At 48.8% G+C, this 22635-nt stretch overlaps 1 protein-coding gene across 7 annotated transcripts in view; it reads left to right on the plus strand.

Annotated features, from left to right (window-relative positions):
* NEXMIF (neurite extension and migration factor) overlaps positions 1–20942 on the plus strand; it is a 175225-nt gene extending 154283 nt beyond the window's left edge. For 5 of the 7 annotated variants that reach the window (XM_072877072.1, XM_072877073.1, XM_072877071.1 and 2 more), the window contains 3 exons: positions 4658–4782; positions 8600–12905; positions 13651–20942. In XM_072877072.1, the coding sequence (XP_072733173.1) occupies positions 4707–4782; positions 8600–12905; positions 13651–13837 (4569 nt within the window). In that variant the 5' untranslated portion in view covers positions 4658–4706 and the 3' untranslated portion in view covers positions 13838–20942. The remainder of the gene's footprint in view (positions 1–4657; positions 4783–8599; positions 12906–13650) is intronic. The other 2 variants (XM_072877075.1, XM_072877077.1) reach the window with 2 other exon arrangements.
* Positions 20943–22635: the final 1693 nt, after the last annotated feature.

A 22635-nucleotide genomic window follows, 5' to 3' on the forward strand; every position in this document is an offset into this window, starting at 1 on the left:
CAGCGGAGGGTCCATTTTGGGTGCTGCGTTTGTATTCTTCCAGACTTGTGCACGCGATCTGGTCGCTAGCAGCTTTTGTACAACCCCATTAGCACAAGCAGTGGGAAAATTGACGGGAAGCGTGAGGAATGGAGAATTTTCTCAGCGGTGTTGCTGAGGGTTTTTTTGAGGTACTTGCGGTCTTTCACCTGACATGAGTCGTAGGGCTGAAAGGGATTTCTCCAGGTCACTGAGTCCTGTGTACTGCTGTCATGGGCAACTGCATCCTGTCCTTCTGTCCATTAATTTGTCCATCTTGTGCTTAAAACGAGTTGGATTATTTTTTAGCTCCACTGCTTGCTTTCTGTGACTTCTTCCCTTTGATCTCCTTTCTTAGCCTGTATCTTTCTCTGTCATGCCAGCTGTGATCTTAGCAGACCAATGCCCTAAAGTACGTGGTGCAGTCAAGAAAAGTCCTTCTGAATTCTTCCCTACGACTGAACCACCTGTGACCGGCCTTGAAGCACAGCCTGCCAAGCTGTGCTCCTGCCCTCCTCCTCCAGAGACCTGGATTTCATCTGACTCTGCGTCTTTGACCATCATCTTCTGCCCGCTGTCCTCTTCCTCCATCCACTCCAGCTCCAGCCAAGTTCATAAACTTCAAGCTGGTGACTGATTTTCCTCCTGTCAGTTCTTCATAATAGCGTGACCCCAGTCATGTATCTCTTCAATGGCCTGACGCCGTCTGAAATCCATATTCTCTTCCTTTTATTCTTCTGTCCACAGATGGCTCTGTGTTTTGTGCTTTCCTGCTGCCCCGTGTATTCTCTGCCCCATTGCCTTTATATCCCAGACCTCTCTCGGTTTAGTTTTTCTTCCCAGGGACCCAGCTGTTCTCCTCTTTGTTATTCCCAGTCTTTGGTTTCTTCTTGGTCTGCATCACGTCAAGCCCCTTTGTCAGCTTTTCTTTCACAGTTGCCGGTGTTTCTCCCTGTCCCTCTTGGGATCTGACCTTTCATGGTCACACCGCTCCCAAAAAGTCCTCATGTTCAGTAGGTCTCTGCAAACTTCAGATTGTCTGTCTCATTCGCACTTAATTTCTCTCCGACTGTATGTGAAGATCCCCCGTCTGAACTCTTTCCAGCTCGTTTCTAGAGCTCAGCTCTGCTCTCCGAGTTACCGCGCTCGAGGCAAATAGTTGTCTGCAGGCACGTCCCCTTCGTTCTTGCATTTCCTCACCTTCATTGACTTCTCCAGCCTTTGGACTGCGTCCCCCAGAAACATCCCTTCTGTGCTTCCCTCCCCCTTATGCACACACATCCCAAAAAATAATAATAGGAGATTAAAAGTCCCACAGGCGTCCCCACCTATAAACTTTATTTTTGCGTCTCCATTTGCTTGGCTGCCTTCTTGCCTTGGCTGCATTGCTTGCCTTCTCAGTCTGTTGCCCAAACAAGCCCTGCTCTCTCCTTGAAGGTTGGCCGTTGAGCATCGGTCAGAAGTAAGGAAAGGCAGAAGCCTCCCTCACATACCCGTTTGCAAACCGCAGTCAAACCACCGACTCCACAAACCGAAAGAGCAAGAAGCAAGCAGGCAGAGAGGCATGCAACCCACCGAGCATGAGACTGTGCTCCTTCCTCCTCCGGTGGAAATCCTGGCAGTAATAGGGTGATGCCTTCTTTAAAATGCTCGGGACCTTTCTTGGTGAGCTCACTAGTGTTTTATGTCCGCCTTGTTATTTTCTCTCTGGAGATGTTTTGTGCGCTGGAAGTGACAAATTTACATTATTGGAGAATTATTGTTTCTGCCTTTGTCCTATGTTTTATTCATTGCAAGCCATTACTTTAATACGGCTGTGATTACGTTACCGGTTGAAAGCAGGCCACCTGTGGCATTTTACACCAAATTGCTATAAACCAGTACACCCAGGCAAAAATCAGGGCAGCAAAGCCGTGCAGAGACGATGCTGGTGCTTCTGAGCTTACGACTGCGGGTCTGAGCTTATCATACTGATAAACAAAGACTTGACTCGCAGGGTGAGGCTTTCTACAGCTACACTGGATCAGCTTTTACCCCGCAACCTGGGTCCTGTGGGTTAAGCACTGACCAGTGAGGAAAAGTTCAGTAGTATCCTGATTTGGCTTACGTACTTGGATAACTTGAAATGTCGCCATGATTCTCCCGTGAATGTAAATATTATTAAATATTTAAGTGATGGTCGTACTCCAAGTCCTTTCTAGGACTGAGGCTGTGTTTCGGTGAGAAAACATGGTCCGTCCTTTGGAGGACAGCAGGTTCAAACCAAACCAAAGCAGGTCCATTTCACGCAGCACAGAAGCTGCCACACGCATTACCGTAAGGTGCCGTGGAGGCCAGCAGTGTCAACTAGGTTGAAAATAATTAGGGGAAATTAATAGACTAAATTGTGGATGTCGTCTGAATGCTGAAGCCCCTCAGCTACAGATAGTCGCAAGCGAGGCGCGATGGCAGGGCCTCTCCCCTTTTACTTTGCATCTGCTGGTGGCTGTGCACGGATAAGCCTCTATCAGAGCATCACCTCTGCACTTCAGAATGACGGTGGAGATCAGAGCGTACAGAAATGTTGATTATAACCTTCTGTACGTTGAAGATGATGGTCCCATCATCCACACCGAGGGCGGTGAAGTGAGCAACAGGTTCACATCTGTAAAGGTGCACAGCCAAAAGCGCCGTCCTCCAACCCTACCTGCCCGCGGCTAATTGAAATGGAAGATCTTTGCACATTTCTCTCCCACCTGGCAAACCATGGGGGTGTGCAAAACACATCTACCAGGTCACAATCTATTGAAGCTCCTTACTCAACTGAGCTTCTCCTTCTCCCAGAGCTTCCTCGGGCAGCAAACAGCCCCCTCCCCAGAAGTCACCATGTGTGGGGCCAGTGGTGGTTCTCTGGTCTCCTGAGAAGCCTCTGGTTTTCCTGAGGCTTAAGATATTTTATTAATATTTTCATTAATAGATATTTTAAAAACTTAATCTATTAATATTTATATTAATTAAGATACACTTAAGAGGCAGGAGATATTATCAAGGAGGCATGAAGTTGTAGACCGTTACTGGAAAATGCAGAGCAGCTTTCACATTTCGAAGTTAATCTTCAAGCTGCATGGAAATAACTCCCAACGACGCCCGATCTGTGCTTTGGCGTTTCGAGTCGCTCCTGTTACAAGGTGTCAGCGATGCTTCGGCTGGAGCTTTTCCCAACCGCCGTGAGAGCCCGGGGTGGTGGGGAGGGTGCGGGTGCTGGCGGGAGAGAGGGGTCTTACTGCAGCAAACCCACTCGCGCTTGGAGAGCTTTGAAATACGGATTTGCGTCAAAGTAAAACTCTCAGGGTTAGTTAAATATTCCTCTAAATATGCAAAGGAATTGAGTTACTGATGCTTGTTATTCTTATCTTACTCTCGGTGTCACAGCATCTTTAAGTTCAGTGAAGGTTTCACTTGCTAAGACGGTTGTAAAGATTTCACGTTAATTAGGAGGACTCCACTGCAAATCTGAATATGAATGAAGTTCAGCCGCTGAACCCAGGGCAGTGAATACTGTGGGAAGATCAGACATTGACAAATGTTGATTTAAAAAAAAAAAAAAACAAACCCAAAACCAAACAAAAAAACCCCACAAAAATTGCCTAAAACGATGCTTCAATCTAGTACCTGTTCTGTGAGAGAGAAAAAGTTGAGTTCAGGTTGCCAGAAGGAAAAAAATAGATTCTGACTGGAATTTACAGTCAACGAGATGAAATTCTGTCCATCGGGAGCACTGATGAGGGTTATCCTGTGCTGCCCGTCCTGGGGGGCTCAGCCGCATCTCTCCGTTGCACGGTCTCCCTCTCCTTAGGCAGGCGATGGGTTTAGGTGATCGTTTTAATGTGGGGGGATCTTCATGGAGGGAGGGGGAAAGACCGGGTCTGATTCTGATCCCGGTTTTGTTGCTTCGGAGAAGTGCCGTCAAGTCCAGTCAGCCTCGACTGGTGATCGTACAACTGAGACGAAGCTTAAACCAACGGGGACCGTGAGGGTGGTGGTAGGTGGCTGGGGAACAAGGCTTTCAAAGAAGGCGTTCTCGTGATGAAGAAGTGTTTTGAGTGAAGAATGAGACTAGAGATTTTTTTTCCCCCAAAACTGCTTTTGGGGGGAGTTTTTCATATCTGCCAGCTCTTGGAAGACAAGAGCAGTAGGTGGTAGCTAGGGCAAGCAGTTGTCACTCAGGATGTCTGCGTTTCTCTTCCGATTCCGAGGCAGGGTTGCTGTTGTCTGACTTGGGGCAAGTCCCCTCCTCTTTGTGTCTCCACTCGCCCGTCTGGAGATAACAACGCTCACCTGCTTTTGCAAAGCAGTTTTGGGCGATGCGAAGGGTGCTGCAGAGGTGCAGGGCACCGCTCCACCTTCTAAAGATGGACTTTGGGGAAGGAAACGGTGATATATGGCATTCTCACCTTCCTGAAATACATTGGACTTGGCTTTTGGAGTGGAAAAGTGAAAATACGATAGCCTAAATTAATAGTATTTGTCCTCTTAAGCAGGGTAAGGGCAGCATGTGAGGTTGTGCGGGGTTTTTTATTGTTGTTATTTTTTATTCACGCTTCCTTGAGCTGATTCTGGGAATTGTACTGACTGTGGTTATGTTTCTGGAAATGTGCAGGTTGGCCAGATGCAGTGGGGCATGGAGTGAACAGAAAGAGGTTAAATTGATGGATGACCAACAAGAGCAGGATTGTGCCTCAGAAGACCAAGAAACTATCCTGATTAATGGGGTGAAAGAAAATGGTAAGGAACTTAATTACAGTACATGAGGGAGCAGCGACAACTTGCAAGCCAACTTATTTTCGTAATTCCTTTCGTGTATTTAATTTTAGCAGTTTGCAGGTATCTCTGCAATGGGGAGCAGTAGGGTAAATGGGTATTTTCTGCACAGATGTCATTCCAGCTATGAATCTACACCTTTTTAGGTCTTAACAAGTACTGCTTTTGCCCATGCATATGCATGGTTGGAAATGTTTATGTGTACATGCAGTTTGAATTACGGGTTTTAGTTTGGTTTCTTAGGGAAAAAAGTCATACAAGACTACGTAGCCCCTCTGTCTGTTGGGAATCTTTCCCTCTCTTTGCAGTTACTTATGAACCCACTAGCCAATCTCAGCAAAATTTGACTGAAGGATACTTAGTCCCTACAAACTGGGGAAAAATTAGATTGCGTAGAAGAAACAAACCCGGATTAGCACCCATGGAAAGGGAAGGTTGGACTTGTGAGCTCGTTATTGCCTTTTCTGTGTGGCTCGCCAGCCAGCACGTGGAATCCCCTGGCCCGAAACACCGCTTCTGCACATGCTCAGGAGCTGCTAGCCACAGTCATGCTCCTGGGAGCCACTCAGTCATTCCAGCTTCCATCGACATCGGTGGGGAAGGATCAGCCCCTTCCAGCAGCCTGCCCAAAATACTTAACTTTATCTGTATCTATTTGGTCGACTCCATACTTGCTTTGAAAAGCAGTAACTGATGAGGAGTAACAGTGCTCTGCTGCCTGCAACCCTGATTGAAATAAATATTCCTCTAAGCATTTTCTCAAGTCATTTGGACTTTAGTCGCTAGCCACAGTAAACACAGTGGCAGTCCAGCGTTGAGGCAGAGCTTGACATTTTCATTCTTCACCACATTTTTATGTTTAATTTCATGGCTTTTTACATTTTGTATTGGCCTATAAATCTTGATGATATACATTTATATAAATTTGACCGTTAGATATCGAGGACTTGGTCCTCTGATGCCTTGTATGTTCAAATCCTTCTGTCGCCTCAAAACGAGGTTTACTCCAGCAAGAGCACGTACTCAAATGTTGTTCTTGTTCATTACCGACAACCTGGAGTGACTCCAGACACGTGGGTGCCCGTGAGGACCCCACAACACGAGCTGGTGGCAGGTGAAGCGTACACTTGCGCTCGCCCCTACGATGTAATTTGGGAGGTATCTGTCGTTGTCAGCCCACCTCCTTCATGACTACACATGGTAAAGCCGCAGCTGATGACAGCAGCTGGAGCTGCAAGGAGATTTTCTAGCCATAGTCCCCTCGTCTAATCTAATAGGCAGCAAAATCTTACCTGCTCAGAAGAGGTGGGTGATTTCTAGAACCTGATACCGCTTCCATGAAATTCAATTAAACAGGGCTTAAAAAGCACTTTTAATTAAACACTGTTGTGTTGTGTTGTGTAGGAGTCGCTGCTGAATCCAAAGCGGTGAGCCAGCAAGTAGCGCTGATGCCACCACCTCCCTGTTGATGGCATTGGGGATGGGGCTGATGCTTTTTGCCTCCTCTCCCCCAGCTATAAATGGGTGCGGGGAATCCAGAGCAGCCCTTGGGCTGCTGCAGTGCCCGGTTCGGGACTGGCCCCCCTTCGGAGCTGGTTGACAGCAGGATGGTTCAGTATTTTTCCGCTCGGGCTGCCCGTGTGCTTTTGGATGGCTGTTGAGTTAAACGGGGAAAGGTGTTTTTGCTTCTCCAGCGTTTTCTTTTTTAACTGTAGTCTTTTGGAGTATTGTTTACTTTCGAGCATCAATTGAATGTGTGCCTGATTTTAGGATGATACAAGCCCTAGAAAATCACGTTTTGGCATTTGTATTTCACAGGAGTTAAGTTCACGTATACAAGTATAAACCTAAAGAAATACCCAGAGAGAGTTTATTTTATGTAATAGCATCTCTGTGTATTGAATGCAGCATTGGAGATTGAATTTCAGCTTTCTACCTCCCCCTTTTTTGAGCCTTACAGCATTCACAGACATTCTTATTTTATCCTCAAATTTTCCATGCTTCCTGTCAGCTCCAAGCTGATTTTTATTTTATTTTACTTCTGAAGTGGAACTGCACTGGTTAATTTGTTTTGGTGCTTAAGGAAAAAGATACCACCTCTGCATTCCTGATCTAAAAACTGGTGGGAGGGACTCAAAAATCAGCTTGGTTTTTTTTTTTTTTAACCCTTTTTGAGGGAAGAGAAGCAGCACAGATTTCAAGCAAGTCAGTCTGGTCTTTTCCAAGCCACGCGTGTTGAAGATGTTTACAGGCATTGCGCTGCACCTGGTTTGATTGGTATAGCGTTTGGGAAGTTGTTCAAAGTCCTTCGAGCGCTGCATGGCTCCCACTGCAGCTTGCTTGTACTGGCTTAAGACTTTACTGATGGCTCCGTCCCTAAGGCCCTCGTAGCACAAAACCGCCGGGAGCTTTTGGGATGAGATTAGGGGGATTTTGACCTCCTCTGAGTTTTATGCTTGCCACGGGCAGGCAGCCCTCCATCCCATCTCGCTCCTTTTTGTATCGCCCACCTATAGGTGGGAGCCCTGCTCCTTGCCCTGCTCGGCAGTACCGGCGTGCCGGCACGGTGGGTATTTCATCGTGCCGGTGGTACGTGTCCCTGCATGAGCCTTCCCTTACCAGCTGGCGCAGGTTGGCATGGGGCGGGAGGAGGCTTGCTTTTCTATCAGTTCCAAATAAAAGCACTTGTCGAGGAGGGTCGCAGCAGCGTGTAGGTGCCAAATCCCTTCGGATGCCCCATTTCTTGCGACAGCCTGCTGCTCCAGCTGCGTTTTAAAGCGCTTGTCCCTCCTCGGAAAGCCTGCGCTGCTTCCGCTCTTGCCGCCCCAGCCTTCAGTGGAACCACCAAAAAGGTAAGATGTGAGCCACTACAAAAGCACCGGGCTCAGCTCCGAGTCGGCAGAGGTTTCCAGCTGGTGTGAATGCACACATGGGTATATATTTTTTTTTTAATACAGAGATATCAGAGCGTGTTCATGGATGAAAAGACACCGTATTTAAATTTCAAGGGTCATATCGTCCGTTGAGCCAGAAGTCAGATAAAAGTATATTCATAACTTTATTCTGCCATAAAAGAGTGCGACGAGGTAAAAATAAAAAATCGTTAGGTTTAAAAAAAAAAATCTTTACATTATTAAAAAGGCATTTTTAGAGATTAGGGAAGAATGGCAAAACCCACAATAATGCTAACAATAATTGCTTTAAAGCCTGTGTTACCTTCTACTTTCCCTTGGCGTGGACAGCGACAAAAAGACTACTGGGTTTTTAAAAATAGCCGTAACTTTCTGACTCTCGAGCAGTAATGCAGTTCAAGTATGTTTAAGCTGCAGACACCGCAGGGGGGCTACTTTGTTTCTTTAAGAATCTTATTTTTCCATTAATTTTTTCAATGTTAATGGGAACATTTTTATTAGGCTTGTTTTGTTTTTTAATAACCTTGTCAGATTGGAAAGGCAGTATCCAGGTAACGGTATGTATATGAGGAGGAAAGAAGGGATGGGTTTGGTTTTTTAAACGTACTCTTGTACCTCTTCCAGCTGGCTGCAGGGGGGAGAGCCTTTACCTCTCCCTTCCCTGCACATCTCCACGTTAATGAGATCCAGAAGGGAAGGATCGTGCTCCCGCGGGAAGGGCGTCTGCCGCTTCCCAGAGGAGCGGTTGGGAAAAGTCACCACCAAACCCTAGGGAGAAGGGGAGCGGGCTGGCGAGCCCGAGCAGAACCGCAAGGGTTGTAAACCATCTCTCTTCTTCTTTCTTTTCTCCCTGCCCCCCCCCACCCCAGAATCGCACGCCCTGGACGGCGATGAGAGGCCTTGCACCGCCGCCGAGGCCGCGGTCACGTTCTCAGCCTTGACGACAGCTCAGAAGGAAAACCACGCGTGCCACCGGGCGCTGCCTCCCCTGACTTCAAAGAAGCCCTGCTTGCTGAGCCCCCCGTCGCCGCTGAGGCTCACGGATGTACCCGAGCACGCCTCGGATGACTCCTCCGCCCACGCCATCTCCCTCACGTCCTGCGTGACGAAGGGCATGAGCTCCTGGTCGCTGCCGGGTGACTGCGAGAAGGCTCCTTTCACCATGATGGAGCCCGGAGGCATGTCGGCACTGACGGGCGACTGCTTGATGCAGCCGAGCCGGACCTGTCTGGGCTGCTTTATTGAATCAAAGGACGGCATTGATGCAGAGCCGGGAATAAGCTTGAAAGTGGGGGATATAAATAGGGATTATGACACCTGTTCAGTCTCTGATATAGGGATTCACTGCATGAGCACAGGAGAAACCATGAGATACGGGGATCAACTGCTTTCAGACCAGCTTTTAAGCTTCCCTATGCATAAATCGAGGGCAGCGGACAAAAGAGATGCAGAAAAATCTGACAGTGATTCAGAGGACCCCACTCAGAAAAATTATTACGAGGGATTACTATTAGACAAATGCAATGGTGAGGAACCTTTACTAACAAATCCCAACCAGGAATGGGGCTATTTTGAATCTTTCATTAGTGAAAGTAAAATTGAGCTGCTTGACCTCTGCTCCAAAAATGAGCTTTCTGTAAATCTGTTTTCCGAGGAAGACGTGGATAATTACATGTTTGATGACGACGATTCCACCTTGGGAAGCGATGTCTGCTCCCTAAAGATTAGATACGAATCTTTCCAGGACAACGTGCGGGAGAAGACCACCACCCTACAAGAGGACGCCCAGTTCAACTTCTTCCCCAGCGTGTTCGGCAACTGCACCAAAAGGGACAGCAGGAGCACCCTGAAAAGGGGGCCCAGCGGTGCCACCGACCCTTCTCAATTCAAATCTGAGGAAGGCATCATCTGGGGGGAGGAGGAAGAGGATGGCGAGGAAGAGGACGGCGAGGAGGAGGAGAAAGCTGCCTTAAATAAATCTTGCAACAGCACGGAGATGGTGCAGTACGTGGGCTCCAAGAGGAGCCACTTCTTGGACTCGGTGAATTCCACGGAGGACTCCGGGGAGTTCAGCGATGACAGCACTTGCACAGAGTCCTCCTACGACGTGCTGCGGGATATCAAGGACTGCAGCCGGTACCTGTCCCGGGACCACTCTGGCTCTTTCATTCAGCAGAACTACGGGTTGCGGGCGAAGAGGAAAGTGCGATACAGCGACGACTACCTGTACGATGTGGACTCCATCGAGAACGAGAAGATCCTGGACAAGAAGGAGTGGCTCCCGGATGGGCCCAAGGAGGAGGACGATGACGAGTGGTGCCCCAAGAAACGGCGAAAAGTCTCTCGCAAGGAGCCCCCCGTTATCATCAAGTACATCATCATTAACAGGTTTAAAGGGGAGAAACATATGCTGGTGAAGCTCAGCAAAGTGGATGCCAACGAGACAACTGTTACCCTAAACGAGGAGCTGCTCAGCAAATACGAGAAGCTGGCCCCACTGAAGGGCTTCTGGCAAGAGAGGCAGCAGAGCCGGCTGGATTTGCTCAGATCGTCTCTCTACCACAAGCAGAATTTCTATCTTAACGGCTCAGATGCTTCATTCCTCCCTCACCCACGGAAGCGAAAATGCAAGCTAGCAAACAGGCACCGGATTCAAAGAATTAAAGCCATCGAGCAATCAGTGAACAAGCTGGGCTCTTGCTCCTCTGATCACAAGCAGCCTTGCAGCAGTAAAGAGGACGCGGGCCTGAAAGGGCTGCCGGCGTTAGCCATCGCCACCCCCAGCTGTGCCAACGGATTACACGTAAACGACATCACGGGCATCGCCGCCGTGAAATGCAAATCGCAGGAACGGGAGCACAAGGGGACGGAGAGGAAAGTGCTCCGCAGAATCAAATTCAAAAGTGAAGCCAGGTTGAAGTGCAAGAAGATCAAAGCTGCTACCAGTACAGCGGAGGGCTCCCCGGCGCTGGAAAACCAGGACTCTGCAGCGCGTCTGAAGGACGAAAACGTTCCTTGTGCTTCAGACAGCTCCCATCTCCCGGAGTGCCACGAGGATAAGGTTGCTAAAAATTCTCCTTTCCTACCATCCACCTCCTCTTCAGACAAGCCTCTGCCATCTGCTAATATCACCACCAATGTACCCCTGATCCCTGGAGGGTATCTGCAGACGTTGTTAGATGCTTCTGATTTGTCGAGCAACACCGGTATCTCATACTTCGCCCAGCATCCCTCCGAGCAGCAGCAGCACCCGCTCCCCAGCATCGTCCCGGCAGAAAAGCCCTTCCCGGCTCTGCAGCCGGCACAGAGCTGCGTGCTCTCCCCGCCCTCCGAGTCGGAGCTGCAGCAGTCGCCCGGCCACTTGGAGATGGAGCAGAGCAGCTTCGGTAGCATGTGGCCGGCCAGCAAGGCTGCCGGCAGCAACCGCCAGGACTTCCCCGGCGACATGCGGGAGGCGGCCGGGCTGCCGAGCGAGTTTGGCGGCGGCGGCGGCAGTGCCACGGGTGCAGACGGCCTCCCCGCCTCTGGATACACTCAAGTCAATCTGAATAGCAGCAAATTGCTATACCAAAAAAATTACATGCCAGATAGCCAACAAGTGCAGTCTGATGATTCTTATCAGTCATGTCATTTTAATAATGGAGAGGGGCGCTTTCATTTCCAACGAGGTACACTAAGTACAGATGATGGCAGGCTCATTAGTTTTGATTCAGTGGGTTCATTGTCAGTTAGTTCTAGCAATTACAGTTCTTTAAGTTTAAAGTCTTGTGAAAAGGACGGCGAGGATGATATTAATGACGATTTCTTGGCCCACTGCAGTCCCAAGCTAGTGATCCAGCAGAGCATAGATGAAATCACCCCTTTGAAGGAGTCCACGGACCTTTTAGACATTTCCAACTTCACGCCTGATAAGTTCCGCCAGTCGTCGCTTTCGGAGATGTCCCCTCCGGACACTCCCAACCTGTCCCCGCAGATAGCTGGCTCCGACACCAAGCCCCTGGGCACCCTGAAGGGCTTTCAGGAGAGCCCCCAGGCCGCCCTCAACAGCTCTGAGAAGGTCAAGTGGAACTGCGGGGTCCTGCAGAGCGAGGATCAGGCAGATAATGGGTTTGCTTTAAATAATCACCAGTTCCAGTTCCATATGTTCAACGATGAAGATTCTGTCAGCCTTCTCGAAAAGAGTCCATGCTTGTCAACATTTAATGAGCCATCTGGTCAAATTAGCACCAATAGCAAAGTGTCAAAATCGAAGAGGAAAAGTTCATCCAGCAAGAATGTGGGTACAAACCAAAGCTCTTCCCAGAAAGCCACCCGGAAAAAATCACCCAAAACCAACAAAGGAGCCGATAAGCCGCAAGGGAAGAACTCCAGGCAGGCGCCCAAATCTGCCAGGAAAGGGAAAAACGCGGCGGGAGTCAACGGCGAGAAGGCTCCGGCCGTTGGCGGCAGGGCGGTCAACCAGCTGAGCAACACGGCCACCGCCACCAAGGGCCTCGCCGAGAGCGCTCAGCATTGCAGCCCCGCCGGGGTGAAGCTGGGCAAGCACAACGGGCTCTCCGGAGAGTGGGCGCTGGGAAAAGAGGGGGGCGCGGGCTGGTCGGAAACCAGCCTGGGCAACGCCACCAGCCTCTTGGATGACGATCAGAGGGAGTTTGAGGAACCTTCCAACATCCTGTCCAACATCGCGTCAGGAATGGCGGACGTCCAGAGGTTTATGATGGCCTCCATCGAGCCCTTGTGGGGGCCTGTTGGCCACAACAGCGTTCCAGACATCTTCCGGTCACCAGAGTCCAACAGCCTGAAACTGAAAACTCTTAAAATTTTGGCAGGGACGTCCCAAGAGTCGAAGAAGAAGGCGAACGGCGGCTTGCCGGGGGCGGCGAAGAACCACAAGTCGAACAACAAGGGCTCAAGCAAAAACGGCAAAGCCGCAACCGGCGACCCCGGTCGCCCCAACTGCTCAACCGGGTACACCACGGACATTCACGCTCCCTTTTTTGATAAAAACTATAGTAACCTGAGCACTTTAGGCAATAACGGACCTACCCATAAAAAACTCTACCGTCATAAATCCAGTTCGAAATCGCTGAGGGATGAGAACTGTAAAATAAAGCGAACGGACCGCGAACAGCCCCACAAGGACCCCCCCGTGACAGCTGCTTTTGAGAAACTGAGGTAATGCTGCACCAAACTGGCTGGAATGCCCCTTAACCTCCCTCCCACCTGCTAAGCCCGCTGTTCCTCAGTTTTTCCTTCCTGAAAGCAAAAGTTGCATGAAAAAAAAAAAAAAAAAAAAAAAAAGACGTTCCCCTTTTACAGTTTTGGTTTGGTTTTGGTTTTGGGGTCGGTTTTTTGGTTTGGTTTTGGTTTGGTTTTGGTTTTTTTTTTCCAATGCATGAAAATACTTATTACTTGCAAGCTACCTAAAAGAATGACCAATTTTCTGGCTTGGCTGGGGTTAAAAAAACTAACAAGGCTACTCTTTTCTGCTGTTTGGCTTCTTCAGTTTTTAATTACTTATTTATTGGGGGAAACAAAAAAAAAAACAAACCATGATTACACGCTCTTTTTAATGATTTTGAGGAGGAAAGACTTTTTTTTTTTCTTTTTCTTTTTTTTTGGGAACATTTTGTAAAAAATAAACCACAAAAAAAAAAAAAAAAAAAAAGCGGTTATGCATCCAAAAGCCAAGATCTCGAAACTTAAAGGCTCTTTCCTTTGCAAATGAGAACTCGTTCCTAATTGAGCTTCACGTGGCAATTTTGAGTGCTTTCTGGCCCCCTCTGCTGTTTTATCTCCTAACCTGCATCATCTAAAGCTGCATCTTCTGTACCCGCCCGCCTTTAGCGCGTACGCTCCGTCGTGGTGACTCCAGACGAGCTAACTAAGATGGCATCAAATGTTTGATTTTTTCCTGCAGGGAATCAGACTCCATTCTTCTTAAAGCAGAAACAACATTTTTGGGTTTTCCTGTATTTGAAGAAGAGACTCCCTTTTCTAGAAAGACGGTTGATGTTGGTTTCCTTTTTTTTTTTTTTTTTTTCGGTTGGGGTTTTTTTCCCGTCGGCTCCTTTTCGAAATCTGCCTTGTGGTATGTTGAAATGTAAGTGCTGAAATGAAGAGTTTGAAATTGTGGGAATTTTATTATTTGAAAGCAAACCTAATCTGGTATTCTCTGTGAAAGACTGTTTTAAAAGTCATACTGTTGTACAGTAGTTTATGCACTATTACCCACAACAACAAAAAATTGTGCCAAACTATGAACAAGTGACTGTATTGTATATATTTTTACTTCTCTATCAACATTGGGTTGTGAGTGTTTTCTGCAGCTATGCCTTTTGGTTTTACTAGAAACATTCCAGTTGTTAAGTACTAACCACCCCCCTTTGAAAGCACCTGTAACTCACGATGAAAACGATATTGTTCACTTATACAACTTACCAAAAGTTTTATGGACATGACTAAAAGTGTGCCAAATTTACTTACCTCATTTCATGGATTCACCCTGTGGTTTAAAGCTCATAAAGGGAAAAAAAGAAAAAAAAAAAAAAAGAAAAAAAAGGGAAAAAAGGGGGAAAAAAAAAAAAAGAAAAAAGGAACTTTGAAACCGATGCTGGGAAATGGTAACGTCCTCTCTTTGAAACCATGAGCAGAAAAACAATGGTGAAATGTTGAGTTTCATTATAGGAGAGAGTTGAAATGGTGGAGGAGTTCAGAAAACCACTGACGGTAAGTTTGCCAGGAACTCGAGTGTCTGCATCTAGCGACTACAGAACAGCTGCTTTTCAAGTGTCTGTTTTCTTAAAGCAAAACCTGTAGCTGAAGATCATTTGAAATGCAAAGTTACATTGCTAATTCTTTGTATCTCAGTTTTATATATTTTATAAGAACCTGGGATAAATTCTAAAATAGTTATAAAAACAGAACTAATACGTTTCATACATTTATTGCTATTTACTTTTCCTTTGAGTAGTTTCTTAAACATTTTCAATGCAGAGCCTGTCGAAAGCGCTCTCCTGTCATAGCTTTGGTGTTTCCTAAATGTCTAACCTTGCGATGCCAATATAGTTTGAGCTTTCAGAAGCAAAGTCATTAGTTTTAAATACAGCTCTGAACCCTTTCTTTGATTCAGTTCCTAAGATAAGAAAAGAAAAAAAACACGGAGCTATTTGTGATCTCACCGATCAGGGCCGGATCATACACGACTGGACTTTATTAAGACAGCGTTAAGTATTGAATGCTAAATGTATTCTCAAAAGGCCTTATTTGTAACCCTACTCACCACACCCTCGCCCTCCAAGAGAATAACAAACCCAACAAATCTCTATTTTCCTTGTGCAACTGAGAGCCTGTGCGTTTTGCTGCTGATTTCTTACGAAACCTTGATATGCAAGAGCCCTGCTAACTGGGAGCTATTGGGAGCAGAGGGATGCGCGGCTTGGACACGTTTATGCAATAGAAAACGATGAGGAAGAGGAGCCTTAATAGCAGTCGGACAGATCACGTTCTCGACATGGTCGTGAGCATAGAGGGTGTTTCGCAGAGGACAGGACTAGACTCGGGTTTCCTTACAAGTAGGGGGTTTTTTCAGCCCACGCGCGAGGCAAAACAGCAGAATTGTTTTCAGTTAATTTAGCAAAAAAGCAGACTGAACAATTCAAATCGAAGTTGAGTTGCAAAGTGTCGATTTAGAATCAACGTGTTTTCAGCATTTGCAGATCTTGAGGTACAGCTTAGGCTCCGCTCTGCAATCCCGGAGAGAACAGCACAGTCATTGCATTGCGTTTTGTTTAACAGATGAAAGAAGGAATTCTGAAAAAACAGTAATTCTGAAAACTATCCTGTAAGCTCATTTATTCCATGAAAAAGTGAATTGCTGGCGTTGGCCGGAGTGAGTTGCTCCGGATGAGACCGGTCCCTGGGTACCCCGCGGGTTGCGGCGGGTGGGAGCAGGGTGCAGCATCCCACCCCGGCTCTGGCTCCAGGAGGGAGATCCCGAAGATGCTCAGGATTTATTTTGGAGACAGAGCTGTGCGAGGGCTCCATCCTTGGGCGTTTGGCTTACCTGCAGCCTCCACGCTCTCCCCTGCTTCCCCAGCAGCTGTCTTTTCTATTCGTAGGCTCAGCAGATACAACAAGCTTGGGCCACTGCCATGGTGTTGGCATATCCCGTTTTTTCAGCGTTCCTCCCACATGCTGCAGGATGAGGGGCTGCCGGCCCCCTTCTTTCGGATGTTCAGGCTGCTGCTCCTACGGAGACAGGTCAGGTCCAGGGCTGGGATGCGGCACGGCCCTTCTTTTTGCCCCAGAACCATCGTTTGAAAGCACATTTCGACTGGCCTGCACTGTGCTTGTTACGCTTAATATTATGAATATGGGACTCGTAATAAAATACCTTGTACTGAACCAGACAGCAATATTTATTGCATTCGAGAAATGTGCAATAGGGCATGAATATAAGGCATAAAACGTATTGACTATTTTATTATATGTTGGAAATCCATGAATACCCAGCTAGGTGTTTCAGGACAGTGCTAATCACAAATACCAGCTGCCTTGTTGCTCTTTCCTTCAGTCCTTCTGTCGCTCCGATTTCGCTGCCGTCTTCGGTTGTCATCCCATGTTGTCCCCAAAAATCTCTGACTGGGGAGATGTTAAAGAGCCCACATCCCTCATGGTGTGGCACTGGCCCTCCTCTGCATCTGAAAAAGTGATCTCTGCTGATTGACCCCAAAACTCGGCAATTGCCTTGAGCCAACCATTTGCCCTTCTCCCTTTTGATCTTCATAGAATCACAGAATGGTTTGGGTTGGGAAGGACCTTTCAAGGCCATCGAGTCCAACCCCCCTGCAAGAGCAGGGATATCTCCAACCAGATCAGGTTGCTCAGAGCCCCGTCCAACCTGACCTTGAATGTTTCCAGGGAGGGGGCATCAACCACCTCTCTGGGCAACCTGGGCCAGTGCTTCACCACCCTCATTGCAAAAAATTTCTTCCTTAAGTCCTTCTCCGCAGGGCTGCTCTCAATCCCTTCATCCCCCAGCCTGCAGTGATACTGGGGGTTGCCCCGAATCCCGGTGCAGGACCTTGCACTTGGCCTTGTTGAACCTCATGAAGTTCACATGGGCCCACTTCTCAAGCTTGTCCAGGTCCCTCTGGATGACATCCCGTCCCTCAGGTGTGTCAGCTGCACCACACAGCTTGGTGTCATCTGCAAATCTGCTGAGGGTGCACTCGATCCCACTGTCTATGTCATTGATGAAGATATTAAACAGCACTGGTCCCAGTATGGACCCCTGAGGGACACCACTTGTCACCAGTCTCCATCTGGACATTGAGCCGTTGACCACTACCCTCTGGATGCGACCATCCAACCAATTCCTCATCCACTGAACAGTCCACCCATCAAATCCATATCTCTCCAATTTAGAGAGAAGGATGTTGTACAGGACCATGTCAAAGGCCTTACAGAAGTCCAGACAGACGACATCCATAGCTCTTCCCATCTCCACTGATGTAGTCGCTCCATCGTAGAAGGCCACTCGGTTGGTCAGGCAGGACTTGCCCTTGGTGAAGCCATGCTGGCTGTCTCAAATCCCCTCCCTGTCCTCCATGTGCCTTAGCATAGCTTCTAGGAGGATCTGTTCCATGATCTTCCCAGGCACAGAGGTGAGGCTGACAGGTCGGTACTTCCCAGGGTCCTCCTTCTACCCTTTTTAAAAATGGGTGCAATGTTTCCCTTTTTCCAGTCACCAGGGACTTCACCTGACTGCCATGACTTTTCAAATATCATGGACAGTGGCTTGGCAGCTACATCAGCCAGTTCCCTCAGGACTCGGGGGTGCGTCTCGCCAGGTCCCATAGACTTATGTATGTTCAGGTTCCTCAGGTGGTCACGAACGCGACCTTCTCTTACAGTGGGAGGGACTTTGCTCCCCCAGTCCCCGTCTTGCGGTCCATCCCCTGGAGAGGTGTGGGAAGAGAGGTTGCCAGTGAAGACTGAGGCAAAGAAGTTGTTGAGTAGCTCAGCCTTCTCCTCGTCCGTTGTTGCCAGTTTGCCAGCCTTGCTCATCACGGCAGTATGCTTTCTTTGACCTTCCTTTTCTGGCTGACGTACCTGGAGAAGCCGCCCTTATTATTCTTTGCATCCCTTGCCAAGTTCAGCTCCATCTGCGCCTTGGCCATCCTGACCCCATCCCTACGCAACCGGGCAGCATCCCTATACTCTTCCCAGGATCCCTGTCCCTGCTTCCACTGCCTGTGCATTTCCTTCTTGCCCTTAGTTTGACCAGCAGGTCTCAACTCAGCCATGCCTGTCTCTTGCCTTCCTTGCCTGACTCCTTACACCTGGGGATCGAGAGCTCTTGTGCTCTAAGGGAAAGCGTCCTTAAAGATCTGCCAGCTCCATTCTGCTCCCTTGTCCCTGAGGGCAGTTTCCCAGGGGTCCTATTGACTAACTCCTTGAAGAGCTGGAAGTTTGCTTTCCTAAAATTCATCTCCACCTGCCTATCACTACCTCAAGGTTTTCATCACTTCCCGCCTCGGCCTCACTCCTTGCCATACGAGATCGCCTTGTCCACTTGCCCTTCTTGTCAGTACTGGTGAATTTTTGTTTTTCACGGCGCTGCTCCCAGCTGTGGGAGGACCGGGATGTCGGTCCCACCCATCCCTGCCCACCATCTGCGCACCCCCGGGGCTCCCCACACCTCCCCGCGTTGGCTCCCGTCTCGGCTCAGCCTCTTGCCCAGTCCCCGTGCACTTCCAGCCTCCTCTTGCATCTTCTACTTGGGCTCCTGGCTGTTCGGGGCGACTAATCCAAGCCACGCAAAAGCCGTTTATTCTGCAGCATCCCTTAAAATGCCTTTTCTGCTTTATTTTGTTTCACTCCTCCTCTAGAGGCACCCCAGCGGGTGCCCTACGAGAGGAGCGGTGTCAGTGACGCTGCGCTCCTAAGCCGCGCCGTGCTGGCACACTGCGGTTTGGGCAACTTGTCATCGGCAGCAAAATTAAGAAGCAGAAACCAGCTGCTTGCAAAGGAAGGTCATCAAATCTATCTGAGAGCAGACCAACGTGGGGCAGTTCAGCGCAAGCCCCTGGCTCTCCCCCCACCTCCCCGCAGGAGCGCGGGTCTCCCCGGTATGGGGAGAGCATCCGCTTCCCTGCGGCGACTGCGCCGTGCGGGGGATGTCCTGCGGAAAGAAACCCTACAGCGGCCCAGCAGTAGCCAGCCCACCCCCGACGGCCATAGTTTTGCTGGAGGTACTTGCATATAGAGGTTTTGTAAACAGAAAAATAATAGGCGATGGGGATTTGAGTAATCGTCTTTTTAAAAAAAACGTAGCCAGGTTTACATCTTGCTTTTCGTTTTTTAGAGCGTAAGAGGGTTGGGTTGTTTTTTTTTAAGAAATGGCGTGAGAATAATGACTTGCGGACCTTTAGCCAGGTCTTTCGGGAGGAGGAGGTCGTCAGCAGCGCGCAGGGCTGTCCCTTGCTGGCACTGCGCCGTCCTGCCGAGGCCAGGTCTGGGCAGAGAGAAAAAGCCAAGGCTGGCTTCAGCCCGGCGGTGGTCGCTTTGCGGAACCATTGCTGCGCGGCTTGCTTTTTTAAACAGTCAGGATTGCTGTGGTTTTTTTCGGCGTTACGGCTCAAGTGGGCCACGAACCAAAATACAGGTGTTTTAAGCATTTTCATCCTTTACCTGCTGGACCATATTCTTCTTTCCCTAAGGTCCCGATCTAGCAAAGCGCTTAGGTGGGAGCTCGCTCCCAGGGGCTCCTGCCCGCTGAGTGCTTTCCTGGACGGCAGCCGGCCGCTGCTGTTAAGTCACGAGCAAAACTCCCTTGAAGTCAGTGTAAGTGAGAAGAGGATCAGGTGCGTGGACTTCAGTTGGTGCAGGATCAGGCCCTCGGTCTTACTTTCTCAACTCGGTGCGTTGGACTTTGCCTATGCAGCTCCCAGGGGGTCCAGTGGAAGTTGCATGGTTCAAGCCGCCGACATCTATTTGAGAATGTGCCTCTTTATCTCTTCAGCGTGTGAAATAATGCAAAAAAAGAAAAAAAAAAAGAAAAAATAGAAAATAAACAATGTCTGTGGTAGAAGCAAGGCTTTTCAAATCTGTTTCTCAGGTAAACAAGTGACACTAATGACAGTGGAGTAACAGCCATCTAAGGGAATTGGGATCTAAAGCAGGAGGATGCCCTCCATCTCGCAGGATGCTTGGGTTGCCAGACACGTTTACTGAGCCTTTGAACACTTGGTGCGAAAGGAAACAAGGAATAGAATCGGTATTCACCACTACCCTTCGCTAGCTAGACAAACGTCCATTTCAAAAGCACAAAGGGAAGACTTCAGCATAAACTAAACCACACACACGCAAAAGAAAGGTACCAGTTAAACTCCTTTTGTCTCTTACTCCCCGTGGGAAGCAGGGTAGAAATCCAAGGAGCTGCTCTGTTCCGCTGCCCGCGGCGCCGGCCAGGGCGCTCGACTGCTGCCTCCAGAGATGTGAATGTACTGCTCCTTGCGTTCCCTTCCATAGAACTAGAGGCACCTCGTTAGGAAGTTGCTCCTGTTTTATGGTGCTAAAGAAAACTTTTATCCCCCCCTCGAGCATTTAAGAACTATGAAATGGCCCTTTTTATGAATGTAACATATCCATTTCTGTTCCACATTTTACACTGCAATTTTAACATGTTTGGAAATGATTTGCCTTTTTTCTTTTAGAATAAGCTTTATAAATATTCTGTAGAGTCAATTGAAGTATAATTCTTAAGGATCACTCTAAGACGCCTACAAAATCTTGTATATTTTTAAGTGTGCCAATTTGTAAAATATTTTGTAAGTGTATATTTTTCTTAGAAAAGTGCTGTGAAGTGTTTGTATGTGTGAGGTTTCCCTTTTTTTGCACCTTCGGGTGTTAATAAAAGGATGTATACTTAAAAGTTTCTGGTTTTAAAAACCAAAATACAAAGAAAAAATTAAACTTTTGTTGGGAATTTTGTAATAAAAAGAAATGTTGTGAAAGAGTGTAGTGATATTGTGTAAAGGAAACTGGAAAATTTGTGAGCGCTTTGCTGTTTTATAGATCCTCTTGTAAATTATTCTTGTAATATTTTGGGTTTTGTTGTTCTTGTTGCAAAGGTTTTAAATATTTGTGACTGACTCTGTATGGTGAAAACGTCATATTGTTAACTTGCTGAGTTTTGTTATATTGTTTATGGAATAAATAAAAAAATTAAAAATCTCATTTTAAGATCATATATGAAGAAGACATTAAAACTGCCATTTATTGAATATTAGGAATCGTTTCTTTAAACCAATCGCTACTATAGAGGAGGATGGGGCTGGCTGCCCCCTCGGCGCACGCTCCTCACCCCAGCCCGCCGGCTTCGTTGGGCTGATGCTCGCTGCCGTGACACGCGTTAGAGACGGCGGCGCGGCTGCGGACGGGCAGAAGTGGGAAAAAACGCTGGGATCGCTTCTGCTTTAAAGAAGCGTGGCTTTGTTTTAATCGAGAAGTGGAAACGGCGTCGAATCGACACAGAGAAGAGGTAACCGGTGCGTCTTCCGAGGGTGCGGAGATGGGGCAGGGCGGCGCAGCCGGGAGCGGAGGCTCTTCCCAGCCGGCCGTGCCCGGGGAGAGCGGGGTCCCCGTCCCCTCAGCGTCCCAGCAGTGCCCGGACGCACGGCCCCGGCCCGGCCTTCTCCTGGCAAGGAGCAGTGGGTGCAGTGAAACGCCCCGTGGTTCTGAGCGCTGCTGTCTTCGTTTTCTTGTGGAAAATGCTTTAAAAATGATTTTTTTAAAGATTACCATTCCTTTCGTTAGTACTTGATAGGAACAACGCGGGGGGGGGGGCATTAATTCAGTCTGAGGTCTTTCCAAGCCCTGCCAGCAGAAAGCAGGACACGGGCACCGTGATCAGCAACCAGATCCCTCGGCAAGGGGGTGGGAAACGATCCCCCAAAAGCAGACCTGGTTCCTCTACAAGCTGCCCGAGGTCACAGACCGGTTTCAGACAAGCGGTGCCTCCCCAGAATTGTGCCGGACGGGCACAGCGGGGATTTCCGTGCTTCCCACCGGTCGTGAGGATCCCGATGCCGGGAGCCCGGAGCAGCAAGCGGGGTGAGCGCTGGAGCAGGGCTGCCGGCTGGGGAAGGCTGTCGGCAGCTCGGCTTCAAGAAGGACCGAACCCAGGCTGGCGCTGGACGGGTCTGCTTTCTGGTAAGTAAAATATATAGAGGGGCTGGGCCAAGCCTATGGCTACCAAAACCACCCAGTCTGCCCTGCTACGTGGGATCGGTCCCACGACCCACAGGCTGGAAATAGTTCTAACCCCTTAGTGCGAGTCTTGGGTAGAAGTCTCGGGGACAGACTTTTTAGTAGGGCCTGTTGCCGTAGGACAAGGGGGAATGGTTTTAAACTAAAAGAGGGGAGATTCAGACTAGATCTAAGGAAGAAATTTTTTGCGCTGAGGGTGGTGAAGCACTGGCCCCGGTTGCCCAGAGAGGTGGTCGATGCCCCCTCCCTGGAAACATTCAAGGTCAGGTTGGACGGGGCTCTGAGCAACCTGATCTGGTTGGAGATGTCCCTGCTCTTGCAGGGGTTGGACTCGATGGCCTTGAAAGGTCCCTCCCAACCCAAAGCATTCTGTGATTCTATACAACCATTGCGCACGCAGCGACACCGCAGCAGTGCAAGGCGAAGGATGGGGAGCCAACACCAATGCTGTCCCGGTGCGGCCCCGGCCCCGCGCGCAGGGCTCTGCAGGGGAGGTGCCAGCGGCGGCCCTGTGTGCTGGGGCGAGGGGCGGGTGGGATGGCTGACGTTTCGCCGAGCTGTTCTTGCAGGTTGTCTCCAAAAGCAGGGTTATGTTGCTCAAAACCACGCTTTTGAGTCCCTGTTGCAA

This window comes from Ciconia boyciana, chromosome 12, assembly GCF_034638445.1.
Source record: "Ciconia boyciana chromosome 12, ASM3463844v1, whole genome shotgun sequence".
Taxonomy (NCBI): domain Eukaryota; kingdom Metazoa; phylum Chordata; class Aves; order Ciconiiformes; family Ciconiidae; genus Ciconia; species Ciconia boyciana.